We start from the raw sequence: 23,444 nt of genomic DNA, 5'->3' as shown, positions 1-23,444 counted from the left end.
TCCTTCCTATAATTAGGCGACCAAAATTGTACCCCATACTCCAGAATTGGCCTCACCAATGCCTTGTACAATTTTAACATTACATCCCAACTTCTATACTCAATGCTCTGATTTATAAAGGCCAGCACACCAAAAGCTTTCTTTACCACCCTATCTACATGAGATTCCACTTTCAGGGAACTGTGCACAGTTATTCCCAGATCCCTCTGTTCACCTGCATTCTTCAATTCCCTACCATTTACCATGTACGTCCTATTTTGATTTGTCCTGCCAAGATGTAGCACCTCACACTTATCAGCATTAAACTCCATCTGCCATCTTTCAGTCCACTCTTCCAACTGGCATAAATCTCTCTGTAGACTTTGAAAATCTACTTCATTATCCACAACCCCACCTATCTTAGTATCATCTGCATACTTACTAATCCAATTTACCACACCATCATCCAGATCATTGATGTACATGACAAACAACAGTGGACCCAACACAGATCCCTGTGGCACCGCACTAGTCACTGGCCTCCAACCTGACAAACAACCATCCACCATTACTCTCTGGCATCTCCCATTCAGCCACTGTTGAATCCATCTTGCTACTCCACCATTAATACCCAACCATTGAACCTTCTTAACCAACCTTCCATGAGGAACCTTGTCAAAGGCCTTACTGAAGTCCATATATACAACATCCACTGCTTTACCCTCATCAATTTCCCGAGTAACCTCTTAAAAAAATTCAAGAAGAGGGTTGAAATTGCAGAGGGTTAGATCAGAGTCGTACCTTGAATATTAGTGCTTTCCAGGAGAGTGGGTTGCATATGTAACACTACTCTGTTTTAATTAGGCAAGATAGTAGAACATCTGAGAAAGAGTGAGTATTAGCCATTGGGACCATCCAGCTTGGCCCAACCTTCTCTCTCATTCAGCTTGATCAGATCGTAGCTTTTTCTGCACTTCCTGCCCCAAGCCCCTGCTGACCCTGCAGTCAAAAAACTGTCAACCTTCACCTTGAATATATTCATTAACAGAGAGTTAACAGCTATGTAGGGGGGGGGGGATATTCCAGAGACTCATCATCCTCTGACAGAAGAAATTCCTCCTCATGTCCATCTGAACTAATACATGAAGTCTGAAACTGACCTCTGATTAGGAGCAACATAAACGTAGCATCCTCAGGATCTCACGTGTTTTCACCAGTTCACCACTCATTCCTCTAAACCCCAGAGAAAACTGGCCCTTTCTACATATCGGACCATCCTTCATCCTAGGAGTCATCGCACGATACCTTTGCTGCAGTATCCAAGGTGTTAATCATCCCTTGGAGAAAAAAGGGCCAAACACATGCCAATGTGACTTGTTTAGAGGGGGCATTTTGGTTGGCATGGATGAGTTGGGCCAAAGGGCCTGTTTCTGTGCCCGATGACTCTATAACCATATGACACGGCGGCAGGGGTGGCACTGCCTTACAGCATTGCAGTGCCAAAGACCCGGGTTTGATCCCGACTATGGGTGCTGTCTGTACAGAGTTTGTACATTCTCCCCGTGACTGCATGGATTTACTCCGAGATCTTCGGTTTCCTCCCACACTCCAAAGATGTACAGGTTTGTAGGTTAATTGGCTTGGTATAAGTGTAAATTGTCCCTCGTGTGTGTAGGGTAGTGTTAATGTGCTGGGATCGCTGGTCGATACGGACTCGGTGGGCCAAAGGGTTTGTTTCTGTGTTCCGTGCTGTAGCTCTAAACTAAACTAAAAACTAAAAACTAAAAACACACCTTCCCCCAACACCATTCACCTCACTTCTGCAATACCCTCGTTCCCCCATTCCTCCTGCAACCCCTCAAATACCACAGTTTCTGAGCTGTACACAATGCTCCAGGTGTGGTCTCACCAAAATCCCGGACAGTTGCAACAAGGATCGCAACTCATGCACTCCATCCCTTTCAAATAAGCTTTCATTGTAGTCCAGTCTGAGGAAGGGTTTCGGCCCGAAACGGTGCCTATGACTTAGTCTAGCAGAATAAGACCGGGGGCGTCAGGTCTCAAACTAGTTTTCATGGCATACCCCATGGACCTTTGGTTGTGTGTGGTCACACATCTACAACAGTACATTAAGGTCACCTAGAGCCTTAGAGGCTCTGAACTAGCAATGTTTGTTAGTTACAAAAAACCTCATAAGAAGGTATCAGTACAGACCATCTCCAGGTGGTTAAAACGGGTTTTGGCTTGTGCAGGAGTGAACACTGATGTTATCAAATCTCACTCCACCAGGGCTGCAACAACATCAGCAGCGAGGGTTATGGATGTTCCGCTGGACCACATCCTAGCAGCTGCAGGATGGTCAAACGAGCGAACTTCCAAATGTTTTATAACAAACCCATTGTCAGACCAGGGGTATTTGCCAACTCTATTTTAGGTTCTGTTTTATAATTCCTCCCGGATGAGTGGGATCACTATTATTATCATTTGGTCATTAAAAAGCATCAGGATGTTTTAAATCTATGTCATGTCTGAATGCATTATTACATTTCACTCATCCTTGGTCAACTAATGCAGTGTGTGACGCATGGACTCGTGTTCACGGCATGAAATCACAGAGCTTTGAAATCTTCACGTAGTCACTCACGTGACTCCGAAGTAAAATAGTAAGATTAAACGAGAACTTACCAGTTTGACGTTTGATCTTTATTTTATGAGGAGTTACGATGAGGGATTACGTGCCCTCCGCTCCCAACCCTCTCTCATAAAGGTCAGCTTGTAGTTCTAGTTTCTCGAATCTTCCTATATTCAGTTCAACAACTGTTATCTGTGATTTCACACCACTGCTTTGAAGATTGACGCGCATGCGGGCTGGCGGGCTCTTCACATAATCCCTCATCGTTACTCCTCATAAAATAAAGATCAAACTTCAAACTGGTAAGTTCTCATTCTCATTTAATATTACTATTCATCAACGCTTGCAGTGCCAGAGGCCCGGTTCGATCCTGACTACAGATGAAACGCAGGTCTGTATACACGCAGCAGCTCAGCTGCTGAGAATGTTTATCTCCGGTGACATATGACCTGGCCATGCGCAGTCGGAATACTGAACTTGCTTATATGGTTATGCTATTTGGTGAAGTGATGGCAGTCGCGATTGATAAATGTTGTTATTGTGCATGTGGTCTTTCATACATTTAACATGGTGACACTTGACTATAGAGCAAAATTAAATTGCCTGGCTTTAAATGGGATAGAGACAGTCTGGCTCCCACACTGGCTCCCACACTGGCTCGGGAAGCAGAGTATGGTGAAGACTTCTCATATTAGGATGAGTATTAGGATGTTTCCAGGATGATGAACTGGGCCTTTACTCACGGCAGTTTAGAAGGATGAGGGGGAAACTCATTGAAACATGCCGAAAAGTGAAAAGCCTGGATAGAGTGGATGTGGAGAGGATGTTTCCACTATTGGGAGAATCTAGAACCAGAGATCATAGCCTCAGAATAAAAAGGCATTCCTTTAGAAAGGAGATGAGGAAGAATTTCTTTAATCAGAGGGTGGTGAATCTGTGGAATTCATTGCCACAGGACGCTGTCAATGGAGATTTTTTAAGGCAGAGATAGATAGATTCTTGATTGGTATGGGTGTCAGGGGTTATGGGGAGTAGGCCAGAGAATGGGGTTGAGAGGGGAAGATAGATCAACCATGATTGAATGTTGGAGTAAACCTGATGGGCCAAACGGCCTAATTCTGCTCCTATCACTGGAGGCAGCGGCTCCACCAGCTGTGTCACCTTGCTGCCCTTGTACAAGTGGAGTGAGCCGCTGGAAAGCCAACGCGACCCTGTGCTTTGTGGCCACACTGGTCATAATGCTGGATGCACCATGCAACATCAACATCACCACTGCCCACCTCCCACCAACACAGCCTTCCTGCAGCTGTCCCCCCTCCTAATCCTGGGGTGGCAGTATTCCTGCTTGCTTCACCCCTCACACTTACCGCTCCACCGTGCTATCTTGTACTTGCCTGTGTCTGCGCCAACCATCTGAGCAGAGTGCTCGGTTGCTTCTGTCTCTCCGTCGGACACCTCCAGCGGTGGACTGTGCCTCTCCAGGTCCTCCTCATCGGAACTGCGCTCAGCCGAGTGTGTGTACTGTGGGCACCAGTGCGGCACATAGGGCACCTGGGGCAGAGAGGGCAGTCATTGCAAGGAGATCACCTCAAAACATCACCTTGCCGCTGAATGTGGCCTGTATTCCAGTGTCAGACCAATGGCCCACATGGAATGAACACGTCCAATGTAGGAACACTTCTGAAAGTGGAGTTGAAGCAATGCGTAGACAGGAAGCCACACAGGCAGCAGGTCAAGTGCCAGGCTGAAGGAGCATTGAAGGAAGTGGAGAAAGGGACATGTTTAATGAGAAACCTAGAGCCCCGGGACAAAACGGCAAAGACCTCGAAATCAGAGGTGAGCATAAGCCAGATTTGGAAGAGCATGGAGATTGGAGAGGAAATAAACGGCAAGGCAGCACAGAGACCAGTGGGGTACTGCAATGACCAGTGGGGTACTGCAGAGACCAGTGGGGTACTGCAGAGACCAGTGCAGCGTTGCATGGTACTGCAGAGATCAGTGCGGTACTGCAAACACCAGTGCTGGGGACATAGCTGTTCACAGTGCAAGGCCGTGGTTTGGGTGTGAAGGCTGAAAGACACCTGGGTGGGTTTGTGAGTCGTGAGAAAGGTGGAGGTTTAAGGAAGTCAAATGTGTGGTCACTACTTGGCAGATAAATGTGAAGTTATTCACACGTAGGAAAACTGAAAGGCAGAGGATTGATACAATTATATAATTATGAAAGACATAGATAGGATAGACAATTGGAAGGTAGACCTATCTCCGATTTAAACCAGCGTCTGCAGTTCTTTCCTACAGAGTAAATAATTAGAACTTTTTTTCGCAGGGTGGGAATGCCAAATACTAGAGGGCATAACTTTACGGTGAGATGGGGAATGTTTAATAGAGAGTCTGGAATGCTTTGCCAGGGATGGCGGTAAAAGAGGAAACAATAGCTGTGCTCAAGAGGCTTTTAGGCACAAGGGTATGCAGAGAATGGAGGGATATGGATCAAATGTAGGCAGAGGAGGTTAGTTCAATTAGACATCATGTTTTTGCACAGACATTATAAACTAAAGGGCCTGTTGATCAGCTAGGCCTAAGCACAAAGAGATTAAGAGAGGAAATTTCATTGAAAATTACAACATTCTTACGAAGCTCAACACAGGAGAGCAAGGAGAATACTTTGTCTTGCTGGCAGGTTTAAAACCGGTCCCAAGATACCAGTTAAGACATTGATGACTGTGATGAAGAAATATTTCTTTACTCGGAGGGTAAATTCTCAGCTACAGAGGGACGCAGAGGCCATTAATGGATCTACTTAAGGAGGAGGTAGAGAGTTTTGCTAACACAAAAGAAGTGTGAGGGAGAGAGTGGAACAATGTAGAGTTAGATGATTGGCCACAGTGAGGGAACAGTGTAAAGGGCTGAATGGCCTACACCCCTGCGCCTTGTTTCTATTTTAAGGACCTAAGGAATATGAGTAGAATTAGGCCATTCAGCCCATCAAGTCCACTCCGCCATTCAATCATGGCTGATCTATCTCTCCCTCTTAACCCCATTCTCCTTCCTTCCCCCCCATAACCTCTGACTCCCGTACTAATCAAGAAGTACTCAAGAAATACTCAAAATTATAAGTATATACTCAAAATACACAAAGAGAAATACTGGAAATACTCAAGAAATACTCAAAATCAAGAATTCATGTTCTACTATATGAGGCTACTGGGCTGAAGATGATTAAAGAGATAGTATGGGGCTGGCTACACCACGGCTGGTGCAGGCTACACCAGGACTGCATGGGGCTGGCTAAACTGGGACAGGCCGGGGCTGGCTTCACCAGGACTGGGCCAGGGCACGCTACACCAGGCTAAGTAAGTCTGACTGGCACCAATCTGCCCTCTGCAAAGGCAGAGAGCATTGTTAGGGGCAGGGACCATTGTGAATGTGTACTGTGCAGATAAGGGTGGGCATGAGGCATTAGTGTGCTGCTGATACTTAGCCAAAGAGAAGGCTGGGAGGTGGGGGTAACACCTGAGGGATGGCAGCACTGGGAGAGCTGCGCTGAAGGGGAGCTGCACTGGGGCCGGCTGTGTGCAGCCAGGGTGAGGTATGTATCGTTCACCCAAGTTTTGTTCATCCAGAAACTGAAAATGCCAATGTTTGGGAATAACAGGACTGCCCGATACTGCCTGCTAGGAACTCCAGCAGTTCGCTTTTTGATCAGGTTTACAGCATCTGCAGTCTCTTGTGTCTTGGAATTGTGTCCTATTTAAGTTTATGATGTTAAAGGAAGACAAGGCAACAGGGCTGGTAAACATCCTGGAGTCCTCTGTGACAATGTTACTGATGTTCTGCGTGGCACTATAGATGGATGTGTGTCAGAGTTCCTTCAAGGGGCCACGTTGATAGCAATGACAAAGTAGCACAGGAATCCCTCTAAACATTGGAGGAGCGATGTTCGATTAAGGATGAATGGAAGATGTTGCGACATGAACGGCCATGTTTCAGTGTACGCAGGAGGCGAGGGAATGCACTGGGTGGAGAGTGTCCCGACTTTCAAATGGCTTTTGACAAATTGGCAGATACAAAGTTCCTAGATAAGGCCTGTGGAATGAGATGGGCAACCAGAAACTGCAGCGAGGAGGAATCTGCGTGTTACAGGCAACTGGTCAGAGTGAGTGGAAGTGTGTACAACGTGTTTCACGGGGATCACTTCAGGGCTCACTCACTTCTTGTGTTCAGTCTAGCAGCTGGTTACATCATTTGGTACATGGATATTTATCCAGAAGACCAAAAAGTCTGGAAAAAGGATCTGAACAAGGCAAAGGAGTTGGCTAAGAATTGACCCAATTCTACTTCAGGCAATACATTAACAAAGTGGGCGACAAGAGGAAACTCTGTTTTGGGGGTGGATCTAGGGATTTGTGCGGCAGGTTGGGCAGGACCAATGAAGCTGGAAAAAAGTTACATTTATTTTGTGATGCAGATTTTTGAAAACACGCCAAATTAGTGAAACTGTATAAAACAATTCAGCTCACTGGGCTCCTTTTGTTAAAAGAGTGGCTCAGTGGCACATCTAGTGGGGCTCTGACCTCCCAGCTCCAGTGCTGACCTCCTGTCCTGTCTGTGTGTGTGGCATTTGCACCTTCTCCATGTGACTGTGTGGGATTCTTCCGGGTGTCCCGGTTTCCTCACACATCCCAGAGATGTAGGGTTGGTGGGATAATTGGAAAATGCACCTACAGGTAATGGTTGTGTAAATCTGTGGGGTGGGGGGAAGCAGATTTGATGGGAAATAATGAAATAGGATCAGTGTGGGATTGGTGTAAATGGGGGCTTGATGATCAGTGTGGACAGTGGGCCGAAGGACTGGTTTCCGTGCTGCAGTCCTCTTTGACTGAGAGTGACGTCAGGGGCAGAATCACTAAAGATGCAGTCTGGCGTAGTGAAGCAAAAATGGAAAGCTTTGGAAATGGAGCCTTGTCCTGATGAACAGCAAACTGAAATGATAGGTGTGATGTGATTTAAAAAAAAAACTATTGAATAGCTAAGGAGACGTGAGATGTGATTAAACAGCTTGTTTCCGGGGATGGTGAAGGACGATTTGGCCTGAGTTGTGTCACAATGTTGGTATTTCACAGACATGTTCCAAACATTCGAGCCGAGGAAATATTTTTACCGTTGGTGAGCACTTCCTGGGCTCTGCAATGTCCTGAGCTGAGTCTGGGCTGCAACACTTCCTGACCTTGGGCAACCGACGGTTGCTGAAGGAAACGCCTGCCCTCTCAATCCCACCACTCCTGCCTCTCACAACACACACCACTGAGAGACTCCAGCAGCTGGAACTATTCCTGCTACGCTTCAAACATGACAAAACATGGCTTAAAGGACCTGTCCCATGAGCATGCGACTGCATGCGGCAAGCGCGACCTAACGTGGTCGCTTGAGCCATACGGCCTCGCGGGGCCGGTCCCACTTCGATCGCCGGAGCCGTATGGAGTTGTGCGGAGCTGGTCCCGACATTGCGCGGGGCTCCGAAAAACTGACACTGTCCAAAATTTCCGCGCGGCAACGGCCTGCCGGCCCGCGGCCGCATTGAGGCCGTACGCACCGCCTCGACGGGCGTGCGCAACGTCTCAACGCCGTACGCAGCATCTTGACGCGTACGCGAACTTCCCGCGGACTTCGCTCAAACTTCACGTCAACTCGTACGGGATCACTCGACCTCCGCGCGGCCCCCACTTCCGGTTTGGTCGTGCTTGCCGCATGCAGTCGCATGCTCGTGGGACAGGCCCTTTACTTGAGGGATACACTCAGTACCACGGGTAGGGGCATTCAGTCACAGCACTGAGAGAGGGGCAGCTTATTCTCGATACTGACTACGCCAGAACAGCCCTCGTCCTACCTGGGGTGCGGTGAAGCTGGTGGTTGCTGACGGCTGTGTTTTGGTGTAATGAGCAGCCGCGCTAATGCGGTTGCCTGCGATGGGCAGCGACTCCAGGTTGTGCAGTTGTTGGATCTCCATGTGGCGGTACAACTGTTGCAGCTGTGGGGGTTGCACACTCTGCAGCTCTGTCAAGTGACTGTCCGAGAAGGGCTCCAGGTCCCTGTAGAAGTGGTTGCCAGAGTCATCCCAGAAATGGTCCGCTACTGGAAGAGGAGAGAGGCAGAGAAATAACACTGATTACAATATTGAGAGAGGACGAGATCCGAGCATCTCTGAGGATTCAGTCTGAGGAAGGTCTCGACCCCGAAACGTCACCTATTCCTCTCCAGAGATGCTGCCTGAGTTACTCCAGCATGTTGTGTTTACCTACAGTACATATTGAGAGAGGTGGGCAACTGCAGGAGATGGGACAATAAGGTGTGAAAGTGGTAAAAAGATCAAGGGAGAGAAAGAATGAGATAGTGGGAGTGTCAGGGGGGGAGGCTTGAAAACTGAGAATGGCGGAGAGAGGGTGATGAAGAACGATAGAGAGAGGAGGAAAAGCAGAGTGTGTCAAAATGAATGCTGTAAACAAAGAGGGAAATAGAGGAAGAGGGACAAAGAAGGGGTGAAACTAGGTGGGAAGGGAAAGGGAGAGGCAAAAGTAAAGAAACCCTCAAGCATACATGTTATCTTTCATCGCAACAGGAAGTCCCAAAACACCCCGTCAAAGAAATAACTCAGTGTGGTCACTTTTGCAATGTGGGAACCGAAAAGGACTCAAGGATTAGACAGAATGGCCATGCTGGGGTGTGAGATGAAGAGAGAGTGAGAGCTGGGAGAGAATGTTGGTGGGGAGTGAGAGAGAGAGTCGCGGAAGAGAGAGAGAAAGTGGAAGGGAGTGGAGGGATCAATGCAGGAAAATCGAGAGAGATTAGGAGAGATCGATACAATGCAGAGAGAGAGAGAAAGAGAGAGAAATAAGATCAAATTAACGACTACTGCTACATCTTAAGAGGAATAAGATGCAACTGTCTTATTGACTGATTTATTTAATTAGCAATTTAAATTCCACAGTGAGTGCTGAACATATCTCTGGCTACCAGTCAAGTCACCACTATGTTCTCTCTGCCCCTGTTTAGGTGCTCTGTCATTATCTTATCTGGTTTGCTCTTCATTTTGTTCTTTGCTGGTTTCATGTTCTGCATTATACAAGGATGGAATAAATAGAAGCATATTTGACCATTCAGACCTTTGAACCTGCCCACCTTTAAATAAGATCATGGCCAATCTGATATCTGGCATCAACTAGGTGTTTCCAACTGATGTATTTGACCTTTGTTCCCCCTAGTGTGTGGTTTGGACACACTAGAGGCAGGAAACAGGCTTGGACACACTAGAGGCAGGAAACAGGCTTGGACACAATAGAGGCAGGAAACATGTTCCCGATGTTGGGGGAATCCAGAACCAGGGGCCACAGTTTAAGAATAAGGAGTAAGCCATTTAGAACGGAGACGAGGAAACACTTTTTCTCAGAGTGGTGAGTCTGTGGAATTCTCTGCCTCAGAGGGTGGTGGAGGCAGGTTCTCTGGATGCTTTCAAGAGAGAGCTAGATAGGGCTCTTAAAAATAGCGGAAGCAGGGGATATGGGGAGGCGGCAGTAACGTGGTACTGATTGGTGATGATCAGCCATGATCACATTGAATGGCGGTGCTGGTTCGAAGGGCTGAATGGCCTGCTCCTGCACCTATTGTCTATTGTCAATTGTCTATCCACCCCATCCTCGATTTGCTTAGTGACAGCATCATAACTGCCTTCCAGACATTTCAACTCGAACAATAAAAAATCCTCCTCATCCCAGTCTGAAATGAGTAACCTTTTATCTTGAGAAATGCCCCTTCCTTCTGGATTCTCCAACCCATGGAAAAGTCTTCACAGTATCGACCTCCTCACCCCACAGAACCTCATACATTTGAGAATGTTCTGCAAGGTAGATTGCTCTGGAAGGTTAGATCACACAGGATCTAAGTAGAGCTAGCTAACAGGAAGCAGTGTTTCAAACTAGAGGCCTATGTCTCGTGGTGTGTCTCAGGGATTGGTGCCAGGCCTATTGTTGTTTGTCATCTATATCAATGATTTGGATGAGAATGTGCAAGCCCTGATTGGTAAGTTTGCAGATGCTACTAAAATAGTTGGTATATTAGACAGTGAAGAAGTTATCGAGAAATATAGCAGGATCTAGATCAGCTGGATCAGTAATTTGTCTAATGGCAAATGAGTTTAATTCCGAAAGTGTAAGGTGTTGCATTTTGAGAAGTTGAATCAGGGTAGGGCTTTCACAGTGAATGGTAGAGCCTTGGGGGATATAGTAGAATGAAGGATCTAGCAGTACAGGTACAAATTCCAGGTGGTGATATCCTGAGGATTTTGCTGCTCCTGTCCTTCTAGCTGGGAGAGGTTATGGGTTTGGAAGGTGGTGTCTAATGCCCCTGTCCCACTTAGGAAACCTGAACGGAAACCTCCGGAGACTTTGCGCCCCCCCCCACCCAAGGTTTCCCTGCGGTCCCTGGAGGTTCCTGGAGGTTTTTGTCAGTCTCCCTACCTGCTTCCACTACCTGCAACCTCCGGCAACCACCTGCAACCTCCGGGAACCGCACTGAAACCTTGGGTGGGGCGCAAAGTCACCAGGTTTCCGTTCAGGTTTCCTAAGTGGGACAGGGGCTTAAGGAGTCTTGGTGAGCTGCTGCATTCATTCATCATCGTTGAAAACATTAGCAACGCAGTGGTGCTGGTTTCCAGTGGGAACAGTGATGGGTGCACCACACATCTCTGTCCTCCATTTCCTGCGGACTTCCGCCGCTGGAAGTATAGGATTTGGGTGTGTGTGCTTTATCATCATTCCTTACAATGCTGTGTATTACAGTGATCACAACTTCTACTGGTGAGGACGGCAGCTACGTTATGGGCATAAAACAAACTGGAGAAACTAGTGGGTCAGGCAACATCTGTGGAGAGTATTCCATCACAAGGAGGGGTATTCCATCGCCTTGTGCATGGTGGACAGGCTTTGGGGCGTTTAGAAGGGATTTACTCACCTGAATTTTTCCCCTGACGCTCAGTCTGAAGAAGGGTCTCAACTCAAAACGTCACCTATTCCTTTTCTCCAGAGATGCTGTCTGACCCCCCCTGAGTATTTTTCTAGGGAATTACTCACTAGATTCCTAGCATCTCACCTGCTGTTGTAGCCACATTGTGTATATGGCTACTCCTATTCAGTTTCTGGTCAATGATGAGGCCAGGATATTGACAGAGGGGAATTCAGTGATGGTAGTGTCATCTCTCTCACACCCCCCGCTGCTGAAAGACTCATCCATGCCTTCATCTCCTCCCGACTGGACTACTGTAACTCTCTTCTCTTTGGCATTAATTCCAGCAGCATCAACCGACTCCAACTGGTCCAGAATGCAGCCGCCCGACTCATTACCCACACCAAATCCTGGCACCACATCACCCCAGTCCTCAAAGAACTTCACTGGCTTCCCATTTCCCACCGGATCATCTACAAAATCCTGGTCCTCACCTACAAAGCCGTCAACCACTTGGCCCCCCCTTATCTCACTGACCTCCTCTCCCCCTACCAACCCTCATGGTCCCTCAGATCCATTTCAGCCGGTCTCCTCTCCATTCTGAAATCCAACCTCTGCACTTTTGGAGACAGAGCCTTCTCCAGGGCAGCTCCCAGGCTCTGGAACTCCCTCCCACAATTGATCCGAACTTCTGAGTCCCTCACCATCTTTAAGTCCCGCCTCAAGACCCATCTCTTCACCTCTGCATACCCTTAGTCCCATGTCCCCCTCCCCTTTGCATCTCTCTTACTGCTCTATTTTGTTTTGTTCTTGACTCACCATGTAAAGCGTTTGAGTCCTTGAAAAGCGCTATACAAATAAAATGTATTATTATTATTATTATTGAATGTCAGAGGGTGATAGCTGGATTTTCTCTTGTTGGATATTGTTGGGGGGAGCATGGTGGCATAGCGGTAGAGCTACTGCCTTACAGCGCCAGATCCTGACTATGGGTGCTTGTCTGTATGGTGTTTGTACATTCTCGCCGTGAACTGTGTGGGTTTTCTCTGAGATCTTCGGTTTCCTCCCACACCACAAAGACATACAGGTTTGTAGGTTCATTGGTTTGGTATAAATGTAAATTGTCTTGCGTGTGTAGGATAGTGTTAGTGTGCAGGGATCGCTGGTCGGTGTGGACTCGGTGGGCTGAAGGACCTATTTCCGCGCTGTATAACATGAATGTCACTTGTTGCCGATCCACCCAGACGTGAATATTGTCCAGGTCTTGTAGTGTTTGGATGTGGACTGCTTCATTATCTGAGGAGTCATGAGTAGCACAGAACATTGTGCAATCATCAGCGAACAACCCAGCTTCTGTCGTGACTGGAGGAAGGCCATTGTTGATGCAACTGAAGATGGTTACCCCAGCACACTATCCTGAGGAACTCCTACAGAGATGTCCTGGGGCAGGAATGATTGACCTGCGACCGCCATAACTATCTTCCTTTATGCCAGGTGTGATTCCAACCAATGGAGGATTCCCCCCTCATCCCTCACCAATTCCCATAGACTCCAGTTGAACCAGGGCTTCTTGAGGCCATACTTGATCAAATGCAGCCTTTATGTCAAGAGCAGTACTTCTCACTTCATCTCTGGGCTTCAGTTCTAATATCCATGTTTGGGCTAAGGCCATAATGGGCCATAGTGAGGTTATAATGAATGACTTTGAGCTTCTGTGAACAGGTGAAGCTTGATAGCATCATCGATTATCCACTTTGCCGATGATTGAGAATAAACCTCTGCCTGACCTGAAACATCACTATTTCCTTTTCTCCAGTGATGCCGAGTTACTCCAGCATTTTGTGTCTACCTTCGGTGTCAACCAGCATCTGCAGTTCCTTCCTCCATGTAAACCCCTTTGGCCTTTCCTTGTGCTAAATTGAAGTGCTGTTCCATATCCAGCACATTGTTGCTCCTGCTTGTGTTGCTATCTCGTGCTGTCCTGTATTTTATCCTGACTTGCGACGTTTGCCTTTCAATTTGGCCTACATTGGGTTTTGAAAGTTGTGTGCTTGTATTCGATCCTGTTTGTATCTTGTATTGAAGACCTTCCCAAAGGTCATGTTGGGTGGAGAATTCTTGACCTACCCCCTATTGTTGCCTCTTCCTGTATTTTTTTATAACATTTGGTTTGATATGGAATTCCAATCTCATGTCCTTGTCTTACATTCTTGTGCCATTTTGTCCTGCATTTTTGTCCAATGTCCTTCCAAACCCCAGCTTTGCCATCTTTTCCTAAATAACTCGCTGTCCTGTCAGGTTTGGTGGTCCCTTGTCCTACCTGCCCTGCCGAAGGTGTGCTCTTGTCCTGTGTTCCTGTGCTCCTGTTAGTTCCTGCCCTTATGTCTTCTTTATGTGTCCCTTCTAAAAATGCTTCCCCCTTCTTGCTTTCTCTCTCTTTCTCAAATCTAGACAAGTCAAGTGAAGACAAGTTTAGTGTCATGGGCACAAGTGCTGTGAGGAAAATCATGCTTGCAGCAGACTATAGGTACATAGACTGAGCCAAACACATTAAATCATATGTGTAGGAAGGAACTGCAGACGCTGGTTTTAACCGAAGATAGACACAAAATGCTGGAGTAATTCAGTGGGACAGGCAGCATATCTGGAGAGAAGGAATGGGTAACACTTCAGGTCGAGACCCTTCTTCAGACTAATTAGGGATAAGGGAAACAAGAGATATAGATGATGATGTAGAGAGATAAAAAACAATGAATGAAAGATATGCAAAAAAGTCACGATTAAATAGGTTTAAAGAGGAAATAGGTTTAAAGTGAAAGCAATGAATTTTAAGAGGAATCTGAAGGGTAAGCTTTTTATAATGAAAGTGAATGATATCTGGAACTTGCATGCATTGGAAACAGTGACTAGGTTGAAAAAGTATTTAGACGGTGTAGGTCAGTGTCACTCATGTTTTGAATCATGCTTTTGTAGTTACGCCCACTAGCTTTACAGTAACCCTCCCTGCCTGGTTCCGGCATTATTAGAAAAACGTGCTAGCATGGAGTTACCTGGGCTATGTCGTCAATAAAGTCTTTGGATCTTTATCAGGGTGTAAGGCTTCAGTTATTTGGACAGCCGCAACACAACAGACAGACACAACATAAGCAAGGCAGTGAAGGGTGCTGACTGAATGCAAGCTAATGCCGCCCACCGTCTGCAGGACTGGTGGGCGGCAGCTTCGACCACCCCGGGTGTTTGAGCCGCGGGACTGATTTGTAACATCGCCCGGGGGGTATCGCCTCAGCGCAGAGGGAGAAGAGGAGGAAAGAGACTGCAGACCTAAGACTTTTGCCTCCATCACAGTGAGGAGATGCTGGGTGGACTCACTGTGGTGGATGTTAATATGTGTTTATTGTTGTTTTTATTGTATTGTATGTATGACTGCTGAAATTTCGTTCAGACTTCGGTCTGAATGACAATAAAGGCTATCTATCTATCTATCTATCTATCTATCTATCTATCTATCTATCTATCTATCTATCTATCTATCTATCTATCTATCTATCTATCTATCTATCTATCTATCTATCTATCTATCTATCTATCTATCTATCTATCTATCTATCTATCTATCTATCTATCTATCTATCTATCTATCTATCTATCTATCTATCTATCTATCTATCTATCTATCTATCTATCTATCTATCTATCTATCTATCTATCTATCTGTGTTGATGGGCAAAAAGGTAGCCTGGATTTTGTCCTGCCCTAGACTTTGTCCTACCTGACATTGTTGCTTACACTGTCATCCAACCTTACACCATTTCCAGCCCTGCCCAACCTTACACTGCTGTTCTGACCTATACTGTTTTTCTGCCTGACACTGATGTCCCACTTATATCGTTCTACTCCCATATTGGCCGGTCCTATTATGGCCGAATGTTTTTTGCTAGCATATACCCTTAGCATCCTGTAATGTAGCACTCCCGCCCCCTCCCCACCCCATACTGTTGCCCTCTCCTTAATGATAAGCAGAGGGAGTTGCTGGATGTCACAGAATGGATATGGGCCCAGATGAGGTCTCTCCCAGGACACTGTAAGAAGCAAGGGGAAGATAGTTGGGGCCCTCACTGATTTCTCCATCTTCGTTCCTTTATTTAAGAAGGGCAGCAGGCAGCAAGGACAAGTCTTACATTAGTGGCGGAAATTGTTGGGGTAAATTCTAGGGATATGTACATTTGGAAAAGCAAGGGCTGATCAGAGAAATGAAACCTGTTAATTTGATTGAGGTTTTTGCGGAGGTAAGCAAGATGATTGATGAGGGCATGGATGTGGGTAAGGCATCTAACACTATCCTGCATGGTAGGGTGGTACAGAAGGCACATGAGATCCAATGCAAGCTGGCTGATTGTTTCAAAAACTGTCTATGTGAGAGGAGGCAGAGGGAAGTGGTGGAGGATGTTTGTCTGATTTGAAAAGGTTCAACATGGATATTGATGTGTGGAAGCACAGGCAAGAAGTGAAATGAATATTTCTCATCCACTTTTACCACTGAAAATAACATCCATGCTATGGAACTCGGGGAGGTTAATTGTGATGTTTTGTAAAGAATGGACATTACAGAGGAGGAGATGATGGAGGTTTAAAATAAGTAGATAAATCCCCAGGACCTGATCGGTGTATCCTCAGATGTTGTGGGAAGCTCACAAAGAAATGATAAGGTTCCTGGCAGAGATATTTGTATCTTCAATAGCCAATGTTCACCACTATTTAAGGAAGGCTGCAAGGACAAGCCTCGGAATGACAGACTGGTAAGCCTAACATCAGTGGTGGTTGTTATTGGAGGGAATTCTGAGAGACAGGATCTACATGAATTTGGAAAGGGAAGGACTGATTAGATATAGACAGAGCTTTGTGCCTGGGAAATTGTGTTTCACCAATTTGGTTGTTTTCTGAAGAGGCCTTGATGAGGACTGGGCAGTAAATGTTGCCTACATGGACTTTAGCAAGGCCTTTCACAATATACCGTAGCAGGCTGGTCTAGAAGGTTAGATCATATGGAATCCAGGGCGAGATAGCTAAGTGTATACAATATTGGCTTGAAGGTAGGAGACAAAGCATGATGGTAGAGGACTGATTTTCAGACTGGATGCCTGTAACAACTGGTGTTCCACAGGGATTGGTCCTAGGTCCACTGGTGTTGGTTATTTATATTAATGAGTTGGATGCCAATATAGGTGGCATTGTTGGTAGGTTTTGATGAAACTGCAATTGGTGATATAGTGAACAATGAGGAATATGATCTAAGATTATAACGGGATCCCGATCAACTGGGCCAATGGGCCAAGGAATGATAAATGGAGTTTGATTCAGATAAATGCGAGGCGTTGCATTTTGGTCATGAAAATCATGGCAGGACTTACACAGTGAATGGTAGGACCCTGGAGAGCATTGTGCAACAGAGAGATATAAGGGGTTAGGTACATAGTTCCATGAAGGTAACAACACAAGAAGACAGGGTGGCGATGAAGACATTTGGCACACTTGCCTTCATCGGTCAAGGTTATGAGTACAGGAGTTGGGACATTATGTTCAAACTATACAAGATTATGGTGAGACTACATGTGGAGGATTGTGTGCATTTGTGTTCATCCTGCAACAGGGAGGATGTTATTACACAGGAAAGGGTGCAGGAAAAGATATACAAGAACATTACCAGATCTGGGGGATTTGAGTGTAACAGGTCAGATGGGCTGGGTCCTTTTTCCGTGTAGCGAAAGAAACGGAGGTGAGACCTTATAGAGATCTATAAAATGATGCGGCATAGATAATGTGAAGAGCCACAGTCTTTTCCCCAGGGTAGAACTGTTTATAATTAGAGGGCATCGGCTTAAGGTGAGAGGGGAGAATGTTCAATGCAACCTGAGGGGCAACTTTTTTACACAGATGGTGGTGCATATATGAAACGAGCTGGCAGAGGAAGTGGCTAGAGGTACGTATAATAACAATTACACAGGTAGCAATGTTTAAAAGATACAGACAGGTACATGGATAAGAAAGTACGTGTTCGGCACGGAATAGAAGGGTCGAGATGGCCTGTTTCCGTGCTGTAATTGTTATATGTTATATATATATACATGGATACAATGGGCCAGGCACTGGCAAGTTGGACTAGCTCTGTTCGGCAACTAGGTTGATTTGCGGGAGTTGGTCTGAAAGGTCTATCTCTATGCTACATAGCTCCATGACTAAGTATGACTCTATAATATTAATTCCCCTTCAATGTAGCCCTCCCCTCTAAGGTCACTCTCCCTACCACCAACCTGCCCTGTATGTTCACTTGCCAATCTGGTTGCAACCCTATATTTGTTACACTGCCCAATAATATTTTTCTGCCCTATATTTTTGTCTTGACTTCTATGCCAGGCTATTGTTCTTCCTCTATCCTGGCCTGGGATGGGTGATTGCAACCTTCACGTGGCCCATCCTGTTTGGACGAATGGAATTAACCCGACATGCACAAACAAACGATGAAATAGAACAAGTTGACCCACAACGTTAGGCTGTGCACGCCATGCGCAAGAAGAAGAAGATCCTGGCCTGTATTTTTAACATTGCTGCCCCATGTGATGCTTCTTTTCTGTTCTATCCCGTAATCCAGTCTTGTATTGGCCTTACCTGTCTGGAATTCTTTACCTGCTCTGTTGTATTGCTCGTATTGTAATGTCCCGTGTTAATTCTGTCCTCTTCCATCTTGTGGCCATGTCCGTTCCTGCTCCGTTGCCCTGTCACATTGCCCTTTTTTACAATGCTTGCTTCCTGTTTCTCTGCCCCTGCCTGTCTTACCCAGCCTTCACTTGCACTTTCGTTCGCTTCTGTGTTGTGGAGTCATGAGTTAGTGACACATTCAGTGAGTTGACCCCGGTGTGTCGGTGATTCTGGGAACAGTCCCGGGAATGTGTTTGCTGTGTGAGCCTGCGTGGACTTGTAGGTTCGAGATGGCTTCCCGTATGTGATGTGGAGATATTTGTCACGTCTCTACATCCCAGTAACTCGGACTAGTTTGTATTTTTGACCAGGAGTTCGATAATCACGGGAAAGCTATTACACATAATGAGGCCGTTTGACTTGCTGCGTCTGGGTGGGTCAGTGGGAGCTCCGGTCTGATCTCCCCTCCAGCGCTGGGTCCATCTACAGCCCTGCAGCTAACGCCTCTCCATCTACATTCAGACCCCCACCACCTTGTAGGTGTAGAAATGTTCCATCATCTCCCCTCTAAACTTTCCACCAAATACTTCAGACCGGTATCTCTGTTGACCTTTAGATATTAGGGAATCAGAGGAATGTGAGGTTGGTGCAGGAAACGGGGTGAACGACCAGCCCTGATGTTACTGAATGTGGGACAGGTATGAAGGGCCAATGGTCTCCCCCCCCACATCTATTTTATTGAGGATGGATTATATTCCTGTAGTATCTGCCGCAACATCAAGACAACCCAACCCCTCATGTTATATGGGTAAGGCGGCGTTTAGTTTGTGCGCAATAGGATCCCACATATGACAAGACTCGGCGGGACAGGCAGCATCTATGGAGAGAAGGGATGGGTGACGTTTCGGGTCTAGACCCTTCTTCAGACTGTGCAGCCTCAGACTCAGGCCCACAGAAGCGTGGTTACATTGCGGGGTAATTATTAGTCACCAACTCATGGCAGACAGAAACTGCCAACCTCGACAAGTCATGGGTATGGTTTGTAAAGTCTAGACGATTGTGGAAGAGTCCCCCTCCCCCCCCCCCCCCCCCCCCCGACTCCTCGCCCTGTCCCACACTCCTGGGTTCACTGATTAAAGTGTGCTCTCTTTCAACATCAGAAACATCCTTTTCTTTTATAACTTAAATAGCATTTCTTCCCGCCGTGGTTAATTCTCCTCGCCCTCACCCAATAACCATTCTGAGGTCCCAGTTCCTACTGACATCTTATTTACATAGATACATAGAAAATAGGTACAGGAGTAGGCCATTCGGCCCTTCGAGCCTGCACCGCCATTCAATATGATCATGGCTGATCATCCAACTCAGTATCCTGTACCTGCCTTCTCTCCATACCCCCTGATCCCTTTAGCCACAAGGGCCGCATCTAACTCCCTCTTAAATATAGCCAATGAACTGGCCTCAACTACCTTCTGTGGCAGAGAATTCCAGAGATTCACCACTCTCGGTGTGAAAAATGTTTTTCTCATCTCGGTCCTAAAAGACTTCCCCCTTATCCTCAAACTGTGACCCCCTTGTTATGGACTTCCCTAACATCGGGAATAATCTTCCTGCATCTAGGCTGTCCAACCCCTTAAGAATTTTGTAAGTTTCTATAAGATCCCCCCTCAATCTTCTAAATTCTAGCGAGGACTAGCCGAGTCTATCCAGTCTTTCTTCATATGAAAGTCCTGACATCCCAGGAAACAGTCTGGTGAACCTTCCCTGTACTCCCTCTATGGCAAGAATGTCTTTCCTCAGATTAGGAGACCAAAACTGTACACAATACTCCAGAAATAAAACGTGCCCGGGGTCAGTGTCCATGCAGGAAATCGCCTCGCCAGACCCCCCCCCCCCCCCCCCCCCCCCCCCCCACGCCCCTGGGTATGCGAGGTGACCACGCACTGAGTGAAGCAGCAACTCACCACCATGGCTCTCCCCATCGCTACTCAGGTAGGTGTAGTATTCCGGCTGCCTATACACATCGCTGTCATAGGTGACCATTTCCTCGGGATACTGCAATTGAAAGAGACAGGCTCACTTGTCACCTCTCACCAGCACCTTGCCAGGACCAACCCGTGCAGGACAAGTCAAGGGGATGCTTACCGGAGCAATGAGGTAGCCCTCCATAGCTCTCCCCCCTCTGGTCACAGGACGGGGCAGCGATGTGGGCCGGAGCGGGACGTCCTTCAGGCCGCCACTAACATCACCCAACTTCCTCCAACACCTGGACGTTGTCGGGTTGAGCGCACGCCTATTCCAGCGCGTTGGGCTGGGAGACAGATAGCCCAGGCCGGCGAGACGGATGATCAGCGTCTGACACTGGGGTCAGCATCGACGGCAGATAAACAGGAACCTCCCGGTCGGCCTTCTGCCACAGACTCCACCCCTGGGCTCAGAGGCAGTGACTGCCGGCCCAGCCCAGCCCAGCCCTTGAGGAGGTCCACCCTGGGACCTGCTGCGGGCAACGCGGGGGGGGGAAGGGTCACCAGAGACAGTGACCTCCTCTCCATAAGCCCTCTTCATATGGACAAGGGGTCCCTTGGGTGTCCGCACCGGGAGAGCTGGCTGGAACAGTTTGGTGTTCCCACTGTCCCCCCACCCCCCCCCCCCCCCCCCCCCCCAGTGCCATCAAGAGTGTGTTGGGTGACGGTCAAGAAGCTTTGGCCGAGGCAAGATGCTGCGCTTCTGTGGCACTATTCGCGTCCTCACTGTGTACCTGACTATTCAGCGCAATGCACCCCTTCCCTTTTAGCTTGTGGGAACCGCGCTGCTAATGTGTGCAAAGAGGACACTTTGTGAAATGTGGATGTAGAGAGAATTGTTTGGTGGCACTCTGGGAGAGAAGGTTTTTTTTGTTTTGAAACAGAAAGTGTTGGAAATGCTCAGCGGGGCGAGCAGCGTCTGTGAAGACGGAGACATGTGATGGTTCCATTGGGTCTGACGAGGCAATGATGCCGCCGGAGTGATCGCTCTCGTCCAGTGGTTGGAGCGGAACACTGACCAAAACTGCTCCTTACACTGGCTTATCTTTACACTGCTTCATTTAACAAACTGGTCATTGTGTTCCTGGAACTGTTGCTGCAAACGTCCAATCATCCACAACTCCTTCTCACAGCCTCCTCTCTGACCAAAGTTCCACACACTTTTCCTTTGTTGTGTAGTAATTGTCCATCGTTACTCTACACCCGTTATTACCCTCTCTGCCATGTTACTCCTTGTCATTCTCCCCGTTACTACACTCCCCCGAATGCTGACCATATCACAAAAATACACACACCACGTTGCCTGCAGAAACTAGTCTCAATGCCACTTTCTTTCACAACACTCCTTCCACTTGCACAATTCCCTCGTTGCTGGAGCGGGCTTTTGTACCAAGCGTGTTCTATAATGTAATATGGCCCTTATTGAAATCATTCTCCACACATTGTCATCAACCCAATACTGGATAACCTCCCGTGACCGTGTTCCTGCTTGTTATATTTCTCTGACTAGCCTTCCAGTGGACGTCAGGCTACGCACTGTAACTTTGTTCATACGAAACTATTCATCACCAGTCCGGACGACCGTTGTCACTAATCCTCCCATTTAAGTCCCTCCGGTTACCAATTGCTGCGGTTTAGCAAAGTCGCACTTCCCCACTCATTCAGCGTCTGATTATGTTGCACTTTTGTTATTATTACCATCTCTGTACTGTGCTCCTGATACTAAAATTATCCCGACATGAGAGCTGCTACAATTTACTTGCTGAAATCATGATTAAATGATTCCCATTCGCTTGTTACAAGTCGCCAGTTACCTGTCCATTGCCTTGTCACAGTCTCTTGCTGTTGTACTCAACCTGTAACGCTCCTGCATTTACCTGCTTTTAACATTACTGTTGTATTATTGTCTATCTGTTAATGCACCGTTAGAATTGGTTTCGACATTTTAACAATCATGGTCCTGCTAACAGAATTATGATGCAATGTACTTGTTGGTTAATAATCCTGTAGTTTAAAATCCTGTATCCGATGAACGCAATCTTCCTTTTATTCCTCCCATGGACACAACCTTTTATACAACCTTTCCTTTATCGCAGTTAGTCTGGTGTTACATCTCTTCCCATAACTGCCCATCAGCTGCTGGAATAGAGGGATTTGGGCCAAGGACGGGCAGTTGGGATAAGTGTAGATGGGGCATGTTGGTCGGCGTGGGAAAGTGGGCGGGACGGCCTGTTTCCACGCCATATGACTCTGACTCTCTCTGTGCTATTGCTCCAGTATTATAGTAGTCACCCTATTGCAGTCTCACTGCAGGTTTTCATGATACTTTGTGCTGGTCCAGTTAGCGAGATGGAGCCTCTCACATCACACCCCCAGCAAGCTCCGCAGGGCTTGAAGTCTAAATTGGAACATGGTCGCCAGTTTGACATGACTTTGGTGAGGAAGTTGAAGGAACAGTGGAATAGGAGAAGCCCTTTGTCCTAAAAAGAAACTGGCTGAATGCCCTTGAGAGTTTTTGCTGGTGAGTTTCATCCAGTGAAAAACACGCTCCCCAATCCCACACATGGGAACTGAAAGTTTTGCTTTGAGTAAGGTTGTGGAGACTGCACAGCTCACTCTTAATACACTCCATACACTCTAGCATTTAGTGGTTTCCCAGACTGGTGTGAGGACTCCGAGCATTGTTGTGGATTTTAGTTCAGCAGTTCCATACCATACCCACTGTCCCAAGATATGGCACAACCTGCTGCAACTTACTGGGTGAAACGGGAACTGAGGCAGTTGCTCATCGCATGACTCCTGCCCTTTGGCATCTCGCTGAAACCATCAGATCGAGATCCTGCCCTGCCCATGGCCTTATTCATCATAGGGCCACTGCTCTGCAGCCCACAGCCCACTGCTGTCCTTCCTTGTCACCTGCAACTGAAGGTGGCTAGCACATCCTCCCACACCTGATCCTGAAACCCATCCCATTCCAGCTTCCCGCCAATCCCCCAGCCCACCCCATCCCCAGAACCAACATTAACAAGGATGAAAATGCCCTGCAGCTCTATCTGTGTATGGAGAAAGAAACAGAGCTAATGGTTGATGTTACATTTACTTCTCTCCCTCCTTCCCAGTTC

General features: G+C 47.1%; 1 protein-coding gene across 2 annotated transcripts in view; it reads right to left on the bottom strand.

The window, feature by feature from the left end:
• spi1 (Spi-1 proto-oncogene) overlaps positions 1 to 23,211 on the bottom strand; it is a 29,259-nt gene extending 6,048 nt beyond the window's left edge. Inside the window, exons 1-4 of one of the 2 annotated variants that reach the window (XM_033038448.1) lie at positions 23,080 to 23,211; positions 20,263 to 20,353; positions 8,499 to 8,743; positions 4,006 to 4,162 (exon numbers count right to left, since the gene is read on the bottom strand). In XM_033038448.1, the coding sequence (XP_032894339.1) occupies positions 4,006 to 4,162; positions 8,499 to 8,743; positions 20,263 to 20,341 (481 nt within the window). In that variant the 5' untranslated portion in view covers positions 20,342 to 20,353; positions 23,080 to 23,211. Of the gene's footprint in view, positions 1 to 4,005; positions 4,163 to 8,498; positions 8,744 to 20,262; positions 20,354 to 20,443; positions 20,677 to 23,079 lie in introns of those variants that run through there. The other variant, XM_033038447.1, reaches the window with a different exon arrangement.
• Positions 23,212 to 23,444: the final 233 nt, after the last annotated feature.

The sequence above is a fragment of the Amblyraja radiata genome, chromosome 20 (genome assembly GCF_010909765.2).
Source record: "Amblyraja radiata isolate CabotCenter1 chromosome 20, sAmbRad1.1.pri, whole genome shotgun sequence".
Lineage (NCBI taxonomy): Eukaryota > Metazoa > Chordata > Chondrichthyes > Rajiformes > Rajidae > Amblyraja > Amblyraja radiata.
Note: the sequence above shows the minus strand (reverse complement) of the source record. Positions and strands in the feature narration are given on the sequence as shown.